We start from the raw sequence: 16,265 nt of genomic DNA, 5'->3' as shown, positions 1-16,265 counted from the left end.
CCACAGCCTTGAACCACTGCAGTCCGTGTGGTGAAGGGGCTCCCACAGTGCGGGTAGGGAGGGAGTTCCAGGGTTGTGAGCCAGCGACCACTTGTCACATGCCACCAATCAGGTATCTAGCCTTTATCCCCACTCTCTGTCTCCTATCTCCCAACCAATTATTAACCCATGTCACAAGGGTGCCTCCAATTCCATTTATTTTTATTGTTTCTGATAATCTCTTGTGTAGAACTTTATAAAATGCCATTTGGAAGTACTTATAGACGTAGTAATGATCAGCAGCGGTGGGAGAAGGCCGGCCAATAGTATGTCCCAGCTGCCGCCATCACCAGGTGTCCTGGGAACATTTATATCTCACCCAAACACCATCGCAACATCCTCCATTACAAACACACACTTCTGTTAAATGAGAATAGTTTGGAGTTTATTGATCAGTTTTGGTTTGCAACCAACATTTCAATGTGAAAACAGTGAGATAGCAACAGCAGCCATTAAAGGGTTAACCTTTGCACTGCCCGGCGGTTGTGAAGGTCCAGTTCTGCTCAGCGCCCGACGCTCCAGGCCTTTGGATCTTTAAGTGTGTTTGTGAGTTGCTGCAGGAAGACCCTGAGGTTGGACCTCGTACTCAAGCTTGCCTTCTGCCAACACCTTCAGCAGTGCCCCATTCCTGCTCTGGTCCGACACAAGCTGCCAGAATCCCTCGGCAACCTGGGATGGCCTGAAAAATAAGACCGCATTCCTCAACATTCACCCATTAAGTTTAAAATGCTCCAGGACCAGAACCGAGCACAAGCCACCTGGGCAGGTCAATAGAGCTCGACACCATCTCAGTGTTGGGACTGTTGGTAACACTGCATCCACAGTACTCACAACATCGCCTGCACATTCCCCAAACGGTACACTCAACATCGGGATTAGTGCCGGTGGGCGCAGAAATCAGCTGGTGTCACCTTGCTCCCTCAGGGACACCCGGCCACAAATCACCGTGTGCCTTCACCGTACAAATGCTGCAAGTGGACCTTTGGGCCGTGCACCATCCAGATACAAAGTCACCCCTCCCTGACTGCTTTATACTCACTGCACAACTCCAATTGTCGCAATCAACTCCTGCAGTTCCTCCTTCAGGTCCACAAACTTCTCGACCAATTTCACGTCGCACAAAAGCATAGTGTCGACAAAGATGGGACACAGCGCATTCACTCGAACTCCGTGCTTCTCAACGCAGCTCAGCTGAAAGCAGAGATTCTGTTACGTCACAAATTCCCCAAAAATGTTCGGATTTGTCAACATTCCGAGAGGAAGTTCCTGGGTCCCAGATAGCAGGACCTGGTTCCCAAGGCCCAGTCTGTGTGGAGATTGGGGGTTAGGGCCCAGTTGTTAGGGCCCATCTGACTGGGGCACACTTAGCTCTCGGAAAATCAGCCCGGGTTCCTGCTCGGGAGCAGTATCCAGGAGGCCGCTGGGAGGTGCTATGTGTTGGGCCAGGCCCATCCTGAACATAAGAACATAAGAAATAGGAGCAGGAGTCGGCCATTCGGCCCCTCGAGCCTGCTCCGCCATTCAATACGATCATGGCTGATCTGATCATGGACTCAGCTCCACTTCCCCGCCCGCTCCCCACAACCCCTTATTCCTTTATCGCTCAAAAATCTGTCTATCTCCACCGTAAATATATTCAGTGACCCAGCCTCCACAGCTCTCTGGGGCAGAGAATTCCACAGATTTACAACCCTCTGAGAGAAGAAATTCCTCCTCATCTCAGTTTTAAATGGGTGGCCCCTTATTCTGAAACTATGCCCCCTAGTTCTAGATTCCCCCATGAGGGGAAACATCCTCTCTGCATCTACCCTGTCAAGCCCCCTCAGAATCTTATATGTTTCAATAAGATCACCTCTCATTCTTCTGAACTCCAATGTGTATAGACCCAACCTACTCACCCTTTCTACAGAAGACAACCCCCTCATCTCAGGAATCAACTGAGTGAACCCTCTCTGAACTGCCTCCAATGCAAGTATATCCCTCCTTAAATACGGAGTTCAGCAGCCTATCGCTGCTCTCTGCGACTCACACACCCACACACAGACAGCGACCAGTGAGACCCAGGCCATTCCACCCACTCCATTCTCGCTCCCCACACAATGCCAGGAGTGTACAGTATGTTAAAGTGTGAGGTCACCCTCCTTTGGATCCGCAAAAAATAAATGGGAATATTTTCTGAACAGTGAGAAATGAGGAACAGTGTTGGAGCAGAAAACGTTGTGAGTCCAAGGACAGAAATCACTAACGGTTCCTGGACAGGAACAAAAAGTCATCAAAAAGGACTTTGCCACAGCCACAGTGGAGGAGGTTGAGATAACAATAGATCAAGGGGAGGTACTAGAAAGGCTGGCTGTACTTACAGTAGATAATTCTCCAGGACCAGATGGGATGTATCTGAGGATGCTGAGGGAAGTAGAGGTAGAAATCGCGGAGGTACTGGCCATAATCCTCCAATCCTCCTTGGATACGGGGGTGGCAGCCAGAGGGCTGGAGGATTGCAAATGTTACAAACCTGATTCAAAAAGGGGAGAGGGAAAAACGTGACAATGACAGGCCGGTCACCCCAATGTCGGTGGTGGAGGAGCTTTTAGAGACAATAATCTGGGAGAAAATGAGCAGCTACTTGGACAAGCATGGGTGAATGAAGGAGAGCCAGCACGGATTGGTTAAGGGCAAATTGTCTTTAACTAACTTGATGGAGTTCTTTGATGAAGTGACGAAAGGTTAATGAGCGTAGTAGGTTGATGTGTATATGGACTTTCAAAAGGCATTTGATAAAGTGCCATATACTAGACTTGTTGGCAATAGTGAAGCCGATGGCATTCACCATCATCATCATCATCATCGGCGGTCCCTCGAACGAGGATGACTTGCTTCCACACCAAAAGGGATGAGTTCACAGATGTTTCAATGAAGGACCCGATGTTCCAGTCCTGATCTCCAGGGGTGGAAGATGCCTGTGGGTGGATTGTTTAACGTGGGGTGACCGTTGCACACTAGCCACCACACGGGCTTGACAGAGCGAGGCCTTGGTACCAGGGGCAAGGGTTAACCAGGACGACTGGAGACCTGCTCTGCTGCACGGACCTAGTGCGCCCACATATCGTAGTGTGGGCTGGGTCCGTGCTGCCCCTGGGCCCTCGGCTCTTCTGGGCCCTGCATCCTCGTTTGTCACATCGCTCGCCACTCCTCCGCCACAAACATTCGCACCACCGCCACGATTAAAGGGGCAGTGACAGCATGGATAGACTGGTTGAGGGACTGGAAACAGAGAGTAGTGGTGAACGGTTGTTTCTCGGACTGGAGGAAGGTATACAGTGGTGTTCCCCCGGGGTCGGTACTGGGACTTCTGTTTTCCGTGATATATATTAATGACCTGGGCTTGGGTGTACAGGGCACAATTTCAAAATTTGTAGATGACACAAAACTTGGAAGTGAGAAGGATAGTGATAGGCTTCAAGGGAACATAGACAGGTCGGTGGGACAGGTGTTCATGCGGCAGATGACATTCAATGAAACTCATTGCGGAAAAGTGTGAGGAGATACATTTTGCTATGAAGCTAAATGGTGCCATTTTCAAGGGGAGCACCTGAGGGTGTTTGTGTGTAAATCTCTGAAGGTGGCAGGACAGGTTAACAAAGCAGGTAATAAAACAATAAAAACAGAAAAGGCTGTGAATACTCAGCGGGTCAGGCAGCGTCTGTGGAGAGAGAAACAGAGTTAACGTTTCAGGTCAACAAACTTTCACCAGTACTGGAAAAAGTTAGAGATGTAAAAGGTTTTAAACAAGTGCACAGGCAGCGAAAGGGGAAGGAGACGAAAGAACAAAAGGGAAGGATATACTTGCTTTGGAGGCAGTTCAGAGAAGGTTCACTCGGTTGATTCCGGGGATGAGAGGGTTGACTTATGAGGAAAGGTTGAGTAGGTTGGGCCTCTACTCATTGGAGTTTAGAAGAATGAGAGGTGATCTTATCGAAACGTATAAGATACTGAGGGGGCTTGACAGGGTAGATGCAGAGAGAATGTTTCCTCTCGTGGGTAATCTAGAACTAGGGTGAAAAGTAGGAGAGATTAGAAACAAAACGGATGATGGGGCGAGGCAAGAGGAGGCAGTAATGGGGCAAGTAAAGAAACTAAAGATGGGACCAGCTGAGGTGTAACTGGGAATCAGAACCATCAGCTGCCGTGGGAAACAATGGGGGCAGAGGTCACGCTCTGAAATTATTGAACTCGATGTTGAGTCCAAAAGAACATAAGAACATAAAAACATAAGAAATAGGGGCAGGAGTAGGCCATACGGCCCCTCGAGTCTGCTCCGACATTCAATAAGACCATGGCTGATCTGATCATGGACTCAGCTCCATTTCCCCACCCGCTCCCCATAAGCCTTCACTCCCTTATCGCTTAAAAATCTGTCTATCTCCTTAAATATATTCAATGACCCAGCCTCCACAGCTCTCTGAGGCAGCAAATTCCACAGATTTACAACCCTCTGAAAGAAGAAATTCCTCCTCATCTCAGTTTTAAATGGGCGGCCCCTTATTCTGAAACAAGCCCCCTAGTTCTAGTCTCCCCCACTCCTGCATCTACCCTGTCGAGCCCCCTCAGTATCTTATATGTTTCAATAAGATCATCTCTCATTCTTCTAAACTTCAATGAGTAGAGGCCCAACCTGCTCAACCTTTCTTCATATGACAATTCCTTCATCTCTGGAATCAACCTCGTGAACCTTCTCTGAACAGCCTCCAATGCAAGTATATCCTTCCTTAAATACGGAGACCAGAACTGTACGCAGTACTCCAGGTGTGGCCTCACCAATACCCTGTACAGTTGTAGCAGGACTTCTCTGCTTTTATACTCTATCCCCCTTGCAATAAAGGCCAACATTCCATTTGCCTTCCTGATCACTTGCTGTACCTGCATACTAACTTTTTGTGTTTCATGCACAAGGACCCCCAGGTCCCTCTGTACTACAGCTTCCTATTTAAATATTAATTTGCTTTTTTATTTTTCCTACCAAAGTGGATAACCTCACATTTTTCCACATTATACTCCATGTGCCGTATGTTTGCCCACTCACTTAGCCTGTCTATATCCCTTTGCAGATTTTTTGTGTCCTCCTCACAATTTGCTTTCCCATCCATCTTTGTATCATCAGCAAATTTGGCTACATTACACTCGGTCCCTTCATCCAAATCATAATATAGATTGTAAATAGTTGAGGACCCAGCACTGATCCCTGTGGCACCCCACTAGTTACTGTTTGCCAACTGGGAAATTACCCATTTATCCCGACTCTGTGTTTTCTGTTAGTTAGCCAATCCTCTATCCCCAATCCCGTGAACTTTTATCTTGTGCAGTAACCTTTTATGTGGCAGCTTATCGAATGCCTTCTGGAAATCCAAATATACCACATCCACTGGTTCCCCCTTATCCATCCTGCTCGTTACGTCCTCAAAGAACTCCAGCAAATTTGACAGACATGATTTCCCTTTCATAAAACCATGCTGACTCTGCTTAATTGCATTATGATTTTCTAAATGTCCTGCTATTGCTTCCTTAATAATGGACTCCAGCATTTTCCCAACCACAGATGTTAGGCTAACTGGTCTATAGATTCCTGCTTTCTGTCTCCCTCCTTTTTTAAATAGGGGCGTTACATTTGCGGTTTTCCAATCCGCTGGGACCTCTCCAGAATCCAGGGAATTTTGGTAGATTACAACCAATCCATCCACTATCTCTGCAGCTACTTCTTTTAAGACCCTAGGATGTAATGCATCAGGTCCAGGGGACTTGTCCACCTTTAGTCCCATTAGTTTGCCTGGTACTTTATCTCTAGTGATACAGATTATTTTTGTTATATTTGTAAACCTGTAAATACCTTGTGTAACCACCAGATGGTTCTTCCTCTGGAGTCCCAAGGGATCCCACAATCCCTTGGGAGCACCTGTATATAAGGAGGCCTCACAGGCTGGAGAGGCACTCTGAGATCTGCAATAAAGGACTACGGTCACACCTTACTTTGAGCTTGCAGCATCTGGTCTGATTCTTTATCCAAGACTTAACAACTGGCAACGAGATACAGATGACGAACCCCATCACAACAGTGCAGAGAACCATGGGCATCCTGGAGAAATTTTTGAAGGGAGATGATTGGGAAACCTTCGTGGAGTGACTTGACCAATACTTCGTGGCCAACAAGCTGGAAGGAGAAGCGAACATTGCCAAACGAAGGCCGATTCTCCTCACCATTTGCGGGGCACCAACGTATGGCCTCATGAAAAACCTGCTCGCTCCAGCAAAACCCACAGAGAAGTCATACGATGATTTGTGCACACTGGTCAATGAGCATCTAAACCCGAAGGAAAGCATTCTGACGCCGAGGTATCGGTTCTCCACGTACAAGAGGTCTGAAGGTCAGGAAGTGGTGAGCTACGTCGCCGAGCTAAGGCACCTTGCAGGACATTGTGAATTTGAAGGATGCTTGGAGCACATGCTCAGGGACTTCCTTGTACTTGGCACTGACCAGGAAGTAATCCTTCTCAAACTTTTGACTGTAGAGACCCCAACCTTGAGTAAAGCCTTGGTGATAGCCAAGGTGTTCATCACCACAAATGACAATATCAAACAAATCTCTCAGCTTACGAGTGCTGCTGCGAGTACTGTGAACAAAGTGAAGTTGTTTTTGAATCGTAACGTACAGGGCAGGACTCACATGCCTGCAGCTGCACATCCGCAGATGGCTCAGGGTCCACCATCAAGGGTGATGAATGCAAGGCCATTAACACCTTGTTGATGCTTCGGGGGTGATCATCATTTCCATTCATGCCACTTCAAAGAATACGTTTGCAAGGGCTGTGGAACAATGGGACACCTCCAACGTATGTGCAGGCGAGCTGCAAACCCTGCTAACCCTGCAAACCACCATGTTGCAGAGGAGGACAGATCCACGGTGGATCACGACGAACCAGAGCCTCAGACCGAGGAGGCAGAGGTAAACATAGAAACATAGAAAATAGGTGCAGGAGCAGGCCATTCAGCCCTTCTAGCCTGCACCGCCATTCAATGAGTTCATGGCTGAACATGAAACTTCAGTACCCACTTCCTGCTTTCTCGCCATAACCCTTGATCCCCCGAGTAGTAAGGACTTCATCTAACTCCCTTTTGAATATATTTAGTGAATTGGCCTCAACTACTTTCTGTGGTAGAGAATTCCACAGGTTCACCACTCTCTGGGTGAAGAAGTTTCTCCTCATCTCGGTCCTAAATGGCTTACCCCTTATCCTCAGACTGTGACCCCTGGTTCTGGACTTCCCCAACATTGGGAACATTCTTTCTGCATCTAACCTGTCTAAACCCGTCAGAATTTTAAATGTTTCTATGAGGTCCCCTCTCATTCTTCTGAACTCCAGTGAATACAAGCCCAGTTGATCCAATCTTTCTTGATAGGTCAGTCCCGCCATCCTGGGAATCAGTCTGGTGAACCTTTGCTGCACTCCCTCAATAGCAAGAATGTCCTTCCTCAAGTTAGGAGACCAAAACTGTACACAATACTCCAGGTGTGGCCTCACCAAGGCCCTGTACAACTGTAGCAACACCTCCCTGCCCCTGTATTCAAATCCCCTCGCTATGAAGGCCAACATGCCATTTGCTTTCTTAACCGCCTGCTGTACCTGCATGCTAACCTTCAATGACTGATGTACCATGACACCCAGGTCTCGTTGCACCTTCCCTTTTCCTAATCTGTCACCATTCAGATAATAGTCTGTCTCTCTGTTTTTACCACCAAAGTGGATAACCTCACATTTATCCACATTATACTTCATCTGCCATGCATTTGCCCACTCACCTAACCTATCCAAGTCACTCTGCAGCCTCATAGCATCCTCCTCGCAGCTCACACTGCCACCCAACTTAGTATCATCCGCAAATTTGGAGATACTGCATTTAATCCCCTCGTCTAAATCATAATGTACAATGTAAACAGCTGGGGCCCCAGCACAGAACCTTGCGGCACTCCACTAGTCACTGCCTGCCATTCTGAAAAGTACCCGTTTACTCCTACTCTTTGCTTCCTGTCTGACAACCAGTTCTCAATCCACGTCAGCACACTACCCCCAATCCCATGTGCTTTAACTTTGCACATTAATCTCTTGTGTGGGACCTTGTCGAAAGCCTTCTGAAAGTCCAAATATACCACATCAACTGGTTCTCCTTTGTCCACTTTACTGGAAACATCCTCAAAAAATTCCAGAAGATTTGTCAAGCATGATTTCCCTTTCACAAATCCATGCTGACTTGGACCTATCATGTCACCATTTTCCAGATGCACTGCTATGACATCCTTAATAATTGATTCCATCATTTTACCCACTACTGAGGTCAGGCTGACCGGTCTATAATTCCCTGTTTTCTCTCTCCCTCCTTTTTTAAAAAGTGGGGTTACATTGGCTACCCTCCACTCCATAGGAACTGATCCAGAGTCAATGGAATGTTGGAAAATGACTGTCAATGCATCCGCTATTTCCAAGGCCACCTCCTTAAGTACTCTAGGATGCAGTCCATCAGGCCCTGGGGATTTATCGGCCTTCAATCCCATCAATTTCCCCAACACAATTTCCCGACTAATAAAGATTTCCCTCAGTTCCCCCTCCTTACTAGACCCTCTGACCCCTTTTATATCCGGAAGGTTGTTTGTATCCTCCTTAGTGAATACCGAACCAAAGTACTTGTTCAATTGGTCTGCCATTTCTTTGTTCCCCGTTATGACTTCCCCTGATTCTGACTGCAGGGGACCTACGTTTGTCTTCACCAACCTTTTTCTCTTTACATACCTATAGAAACTTTTGCAATCCGCCTTAATGTTCCCTGCAAGCTTCTTCTCGTACTCCATTTTCCCTGCCCTAATCAAACCCTTTGTACTCCTCTGCTGAGTTCTAAATTTCTCCCAGTCCCCAGGTTCGCTGCTATTTCTGGCCAATTTGTATGCCACTTCCTTGGCTTTAATACTATCCCTGATTTCCCTAGATAGCCACGGTTGAGCCACCTTCCCTTTTTTATTTTTACGCCAGACAGGAATGTACAATTGTTGTAATTCATCCATGCGGTCTCTAAATGTCTGCCATTGCCCATCCACAGTCAACCCCTTCAGTATCATTCGCCAATCTATCCTAGCCAATTCACGCCTCATACCTTCAAAGTTACCCTTCTTTAAGTTCTGGACCATGGTCTCTGAAATTACTGTTTCATTCTCCATCCTAATGCAGAATTCCACCTTACCACAGTTTTAAGTCCCTCCCTCCCAATAGCTCTTTGATTATCAATTATTGGGATGTTTTTAGTGTCTTCTACTGTGAAGACCGATACAAAATATTTGTTCAAAGTCTCTGCCATTTCCCTGTTTCCCGTTATTAATTCCCCAGTCTCATCCTCTAAGGGATCAACATTTACTTTAGCCACTCTTTTCCTTTTTATATATCTGTAGAAACTCTTACTGTCTGTTTTTATATTTCTTGCTCGTTTACTCTCATATGCTATCTTTTCTCTATCATTTTTTTAGTCGTCCTTTGCTGGTTTATAAAAATTTCCCAATCCTCTGGCCTTCCACTATTCGTCGCCACATTGTAAGCCTTTGTTCTCAATGTGATACCATGCTTTACTTCCTTAGCTAGCCATGGATGGTTCATCCTTCTCTTCGAGTCTTTGCTTCTCACTGGAATATATCTTTGCTGAGGGTTATGAAATACCTCCTTTCTACAGCCTTACCCTTAAATCTATTTTCCCAGTCCACCTTAGCCAACTCTACCTTCATACCTTTGTAATCTCCTTTATTTAACTAAGAGGCCGAGGATGGAGAGGTCAGAGTGGGAGTGGAAAATTAAAGTGACAGGCGACCGGAAGCTCAGGGTCACACTTACGGACTGAACGGAGGTGCTCCGCAAAGCGGTCACCCAATCTACGCTTGGTCTCCCCAATGTAGAGGGGACCACATCATGAGCAGTGAATACAGTATACTAAACTGAGAGAAGTACACGTAAATCGCTGTCTCACCTGGAAGGAGTATTTGTGGCCCTGGATAGTGGGAAGGGAGGGGGTAAAGGGCAGGGGTTGCATCTCCTGCGCTTGCTCAGGAAGGTGCCCTGGGAAGGGGAGGGGGTGCTGGGGGTGACTGCGGAATGGACCAGGGTGTCACGGAGGGAGCGGTCCCTTCGGAATGCTGAGAGGGGAGGGGAGGGGGCGATGTGATTGGTGGTGGGATCACACTGGAGGTGGTGGAAATGGCGGATGATGATCCGTTGAACGTGGAGGCTGGTGGGGTGAAAGGTGAGGACAAGGGGACATGGTTCTGAGAGGGAGGGGAAGGGGTGAGAACAGAGGTCGGGAAATAGAACGGACGCAGTCGAGGACCATGTTAACCACGGTGAAGGTATCTCCCTCCACAGACACTGCTTGACCTGCTGAATGTTTCCAACATTTTCTGCTTTTCTTTCAGATTTATATATCTGCCGTATTTTGCTTCAAAATCAGAAGCACAGAGTACAAAAGTATAAATAGAGGCATAGAGTACAAAAGCAAGGAAGTTATAATGAACCTGTATAAAACACTGGTTCAGCCTCACCTGGAGTATTGTGTCCAATTCTGGGCACCGCACTTTAGGAAGGATGTGAAGGCCTTAGAGAGGGTGCAGGAGATTTACGAGAACAGTTCCAGGGATGAGGGACTTCAGTGACGTGGATAGACTGGAGAAGCTGAGGTTGTTCTCCTTGGAGCAGAGAAGGTTGAGAGGAGATTTGATCGAGGTGTTCAAAATCATGAATGGTCTGGACAGAGTAGATCGAGAGAAACTGTTCCCATTGGTGGAAGGTTCGAGAACCAGAGGACACAGACTTAAGGCGATTGGCAGAAAAACCATAGGCCACACGAGGGAAAAGTTTATACTCAGCGAGTGGTTAGGATCTGGGATGCGCTGCCTGAGAGCGTGCTGGAGGCAGACTCAATCGTGGCTTTCAAACGAGAGTTGGATAAGTTCCTGAAGGAAAACAATTGCGGGGCTACGGGAAAAGGGCGGGGGAGGGGGACTGACCCAATTGCTCTTCGAGATAGAGAGCCGGCGCGAGCTGGATGGGCCGAATGGCCTCCCGCTGTGCTGATCTATTCGATGATTCTCTGATTAACACTCACAGGCGTTGCGATACGATAGAACACTCACCGCCAGTGATTTGGTGAATCCCACCACCCCGTGTTTGGAGGCTGCGTAAACCGGTCCGGTGATAAAGGGGATCAAACCTGCTCACCACGTGGCATGGAGAGAAAGCATCAAACAGGTCATCAGATAAAATGTCTGACCACGTGGAAATACAGCAGTTACAACACGGAAACAGGCCATTCGGCCCATCTGGTCTATCTCGGCCTCCCCCTCCACATCGTTCTCATCACATTTACCCACCCCGGTCCCACATAGACTAAGAGAAATTTGCAGCACAGAAGGAGGCCATTCGGCCCATCGTGTCTGCACCGGCCGACCAAGAGCTACCCAGCCTAATCCCACTTTCCAGCTCTGGGTCCGTAGCCCTGTGGGTTACGGCACTTCAGGTGCACATCCAAGTACTTTTTAAATGTAGTGAGGATTTCTGCCTCTACCACCCTTTCAGGCCGTGAGTTCCACCCTCTGGGTGAAGACATTTCCCCTCAAATCCCCTCTAAACCTCCCCCCAATTACTTTAAATCTATGTCCCCTGGTTGTTGACCACTCTGCCAAGGGAAACGGGTCCTTCCTATCCACTCTATCCAGGCCCCTCATAATTTTATACACCTCAATCAGGTCCCCCTCAGCCTCCTGTATTTTAAAGAAAACAGACCCAGCATCTCCAATCTTTTCTCATAGCCAAAATTCTCCAGTCCAGGCAACGTAATGGAACAATTGTTCCTCTGCCGAGTTACCTGCCATTGACGCGACATTCACAATCACTCCTCCTGCTCCTCCAGTCTCTTTGCTCATGTATTCCAACCCCAGGTAGGTTCCTTTGATCACACTGACCTGCAATACACATAGGCACATTCATGTACAGGCATTATAGTACAGGCAGTGACACAGTGCGGGTACACACACAGTGACACAGTGCGGGTACACCCAGTGACACAGTGCGGGTACACCCAGTGACTCAGTGCGGGTACACCCAGTGACTCAGTGCGGGTACACCCAGTGACACAGTGCGGGTACACCCAGTGACACAGTGCGGGTACACCCAGTGACACAGCACGGGTACACACAGTGACACAGTGCGGGTACACACAGTGACTCAGCGCAGGTACACCCAGTGACACAGTGCGGGTACACACCCAGTGACACAGTGCGGGTACACACCCAGTGACACAGTGCAGGTACACCCAGTGACACAGTGCGGGTACACCCAGTGACACAGTGCGGGTACACACAGTGACTCAGTGCGGGTACACACAGTGACAGTGCGGGTACACACAGTGACACAGCGCGGGTACACACAGTGACACAGCGCGGGTACACACAGTGACACAGAGCGGGTACACACAGTGACTCAGTGCGGGTACACACAGTGACACAGCATGGGTACACACAGTGACACAGTGCGGGTACACATAGTGACAGTGCGGGTACACACAGTGACTCAGTGCGGGTACACACAGTGACTCAGTGCGGGTACACACAGTGACAGTGCGGGTACACACAGTGACACAGAGCGGTTACACACAGTGACACAGCGCGGGTACACACAGTGACACAGTGCGGGCACACACAGTGACACAGTGCGGGTACACACAGTGACTCAGTGCGGGTACACACAGTGACTCAGTGCGGGTACACACAGTGACACAGTGCGGGTACACACAGTGACTCAGTGCGGGTACACACAGTGACTCAGTGCGGGTACACACAGTGACAGTGCGGGTACACACAGTGACACAGAGCGGGTACACACAGTGACACAGCGCAGGTACACACAGTGACACAGTGCGGGCACACACAGTGACACAGTGCGGGTACACACAGTGACTCAGTGCGGGTACACACAGTGACTCAGTGCGGGTACACACAGTGACACAGTGCGGGTACACACAGTGACACAGTGCGGGTACACACAGTGACTCAGTGCGGGTACACACAGTGACACAGTGCGGGTACACACAGTGACACAGTGCGGGTACACACAGTGACTCAGTGCGGGTACACACAGTGACTCAGCACGGGTACACACAGTGACACAGCGCGGGTACACACAGTGACACAGCGCGGGTACACACAGTGACACAGAGCGGGCACACACAGTGACACAGCGCGGGTACACACAGTGACTCAGTGCGGGTACACACTGTGACACAGTGTGGGTACAGACAGTGACAGTGCGGGTACACCCAGTGACACAGTGTGGGTACACACACACAGTGACACAGTGCGGGTACACACACACAGTGACACAGTACGGGTACACACACACAGTGACACAGTACGGGTACACACACACAGTGACACAGCGCTGGTACACACAGTGACACAGTGTAGGTACACACAGTGACACAGTGAAGGTACACACAGTGACACAGTGCGGGTACACACTGTGACAGTGCGGGTACACCCAGTGACACAGTGCGGGTACACCCAGTGACACAGTGCGGGTACAAACACACAGTGACACAGTGCGGGTACACACACACAGTGACACAGCGCGGGTACACACAGTGACATAGTGCAGGTACACACAGTGACATAGTGCGGGTACACACACAGTGACAGTGCAGGTACACCCAGTGACACAGTGTGGGTACACACAGTGACAGTGCGGGTACACACAGTGACACAGTGCGGGTACACCCAATGACACAGTGCGGGTACACACAGTGACACAGTGCGGGTACACACAGTGACAGTGTGGGTACACACAGTGACACAGTGCGGGTACACACAGTGACACAGCGCGGGTACACACAGTGACAGTGCGGGTACACACAGTGACACAGTGCGGGTACACACAGTGACACAGTGCGGGTACACACACACAGTGACACAGTGCGGGTACACACAGTGACACAGTGCGGGTACACACACACAGTGACACAGTGCGGGTACACACAGTGACACAGTGCGGGTACACACACACAGTGACACAGCGCGGGTACACACAGTGACACAGTGCGGGTACACACAGTGACACAGTGCGGGTACACAGAAGGGCCACATTACAACAAAATTCTAAAGGGGTAAAGTGTGTTAAAAAGACAAGCCTGAGGGCTCTGTGCCTCAATGCAAGGAGTATTCGTAATAAGGTGGACGAATTAACCGTGCAGGCAGCAAGTAATGAATATGATATAATTGGGATTACGGAGACATGGCTCCAGGGTGACCAAGGCTGGAAACTCAACATCCAGGGCTATTCAACATTCAGGAAGCATAGACAGAAAGGAAAAGGAGGTGGGGTGGCGTTGCTGGTTAAAGAGGAAATTAATGCAATTGTAAGGAGGGACATTAGCCTGGATGATGTGGAATCGGTATGGGTGGAGCTGCGGAATACAAAACGGCAGAAAACGCTAGTGGGAGTTGTGTACAGACCACCAAACAGTAGTAGTGAGGTTAGGGACAGCATCAAACAAGAAATTAGGGATGTGTGCAATAAAGGTACAGCAGTTATCATGGGTGACTTTAATCTACATATTGATTGGGCTAACCAAACTGGTAGCAATGCGTGGAGGAGGATTTCCTGGAGTGTATTAGGGATGGTTTTCTAGACCATCCTAGACTGGGTGATGTGTAATGAGATAGGACTAATTAGCAATCTCGTTGTGCGAGGCCCCTTGGGGAAGGGAACCATATTATGGTAGAATTCTTCATTAAGATGGAGTGTGACACAGTTAATTCAGAGACTAGGGTCCTGAACTTAAGGAAAGGTAACTTCGATGGTATGAGGTGTGAATTGGCTAGAATAGACTGACAAATGATACTTAAAGGGTTGACGGTGGATAGGCAATGGCAAACATTTAAAGATCACATGGATAAACTTCAACAATTGTACATCCCTGTCTGGAGTAAAAATAAAACGGGGAAGGTGGCTCAACCGTGGCTAACAAGGGAAATTAAGGATAGTGTTAAATCCAAGGAAGAGGCATATAAATTGGTCAGAAAAAGCAGCAAACCTGAGAACTGGGAGAATTTTATAATTCAGCAGAGGAGGAAAAAGGGTTTAATTAGGAGGTGGAAAATAGAGTATGAGAGGAAGCTTGCTGGGAACATAAAAACTGACTGCAAAAGCTTCTGTAGATATGTGAAGAGAAAAAGATTAGTGAAGACAAATGTAGGTCCCTTGCAGTCAGATTCAGGTGAATTTATAATGGGGGGCAAAGAAATGGCAGACCAGTTGAACAAATACTTTGGTTCTGTCTTCACGAAGGAAGACACAAATAACCTTCTAGAAATACTAGGGGTCCGAGGGTCTAGTGAGAAGGAGGAACTGAAGGAAATCCTTATTAGGCGGGAAATTGTGATAGGGAAATTGATGGGATTGAAGGCCGATAAATCCCCAGGGCCTGATAGTCTGCATCCCAGAGTACTTAAGGAAGTGGCCCTAGAGATAGTGGATGCATTGGTGATAATTTTCCAACAGTCTATCAACTCTGGATCAGTTCCTATGTACTGGAGGGTAGCTAATGTAACACCACTTTTTTAAAAAGGAGGGAGAGAGAAAACGGGTAATTATAGACCGGTTAGCCTGACATCAGTAGTGGGGAAAATGTTGAAATCAATTATTAAAGATGAAATAGCTGCACATTTGGAAAGCAGTGACAGGATTGGTCCAAGTCAGCATGGATTTATAAAAGGGAAATCATGCTTGACAAATCTTCTCGAATTTTTTGAGGATGTAACTGGTAGAGTGGACAAGGGAGAACCAGTGGATGTGGTGTATTTGGACTTTCAAAAGGCTTTTGACAAGTCCCACACAAGAGATTGGTGTGCAAAATCAAAGCACATGGTATTGGGGGTAATGTATTGACGTGGATAGAGAACTGGTTGGCAGACAGGAAGCAGAGAATCGGGATAAACAGGTCCTTTTCAGAATGGCAGGCAGTGGCTAATGGGGTGCCGCAGGGCTCAGTGCTGGGACCCCAGCTATTTACAATATACATTAATGATTTAGATGAAGGAATTGAGTGTAATATCTCCAAGTTTGCAGGTGACACTAAGCTGGGTGGCGGTGTGAGCT

At 48.1% G+C, this 16,265-nt stretch overlaps 1 protein-coding gene across 1 annotated transcript in view; it reads right to left on the bottom strand.

Moving 5' to 3' along the window:
• Nucleotides 1–573: 573 nt before the first annotated feature.
• Nucleotides 574–16,265, bottom strand: part of LOC139250227 (15-hydroxyprostaglandin dehydrogenase [NAD(+)]-like) — a gene marked incomplete at its 5' end in the record, with an annotated part of 33,389 nt that continues 17,697 nt past the window's right edge. The window contains 4 exons of the mRNA XM_070872722.1: nucleotides 574–718; nucleotides 1,079–1,230; nucleotides 11,249–11,325; nucleotides 11,980–12,076. Of these exons, the coding sequence (XP_070728823.1) occupies nucleotides 574–718; nucleotides 1,079–1,230; nucleotides 11,249–11,325; nucleotides 11,980–12,076 (471 nt within the window). The remainder of the gene's footprint in view (nucleotides 719–1,078; nucleotides 1,231–11,248; nucleotides 11,326–11,979; nucleotides 12,077–16,265) is intronic.

Source organism: Pristiophorus japonicus, unplaced genomic scaffold, assembly GCF_044704955.1.
Source record: "Pristiophorus japonicus isolate sPriJap1 unplaced genomic scaffold, sPriJap1.hap1 HAP1_SCAFFOLD_354, whole genome shotgun sequence".
Taxonomy (NCBI): domain Eukaryota; kingdom Metazoa; phylum Chordata; class Chondrichthyes; family Pristiophoridae; genus Pristiophorus; species Pristiophorus japonicus.
The sequence above is the reverse complement of the archived record's forward strand: the minus strand, read 5'-3'. Positions and strand labels throughout refer to the sequence as shown.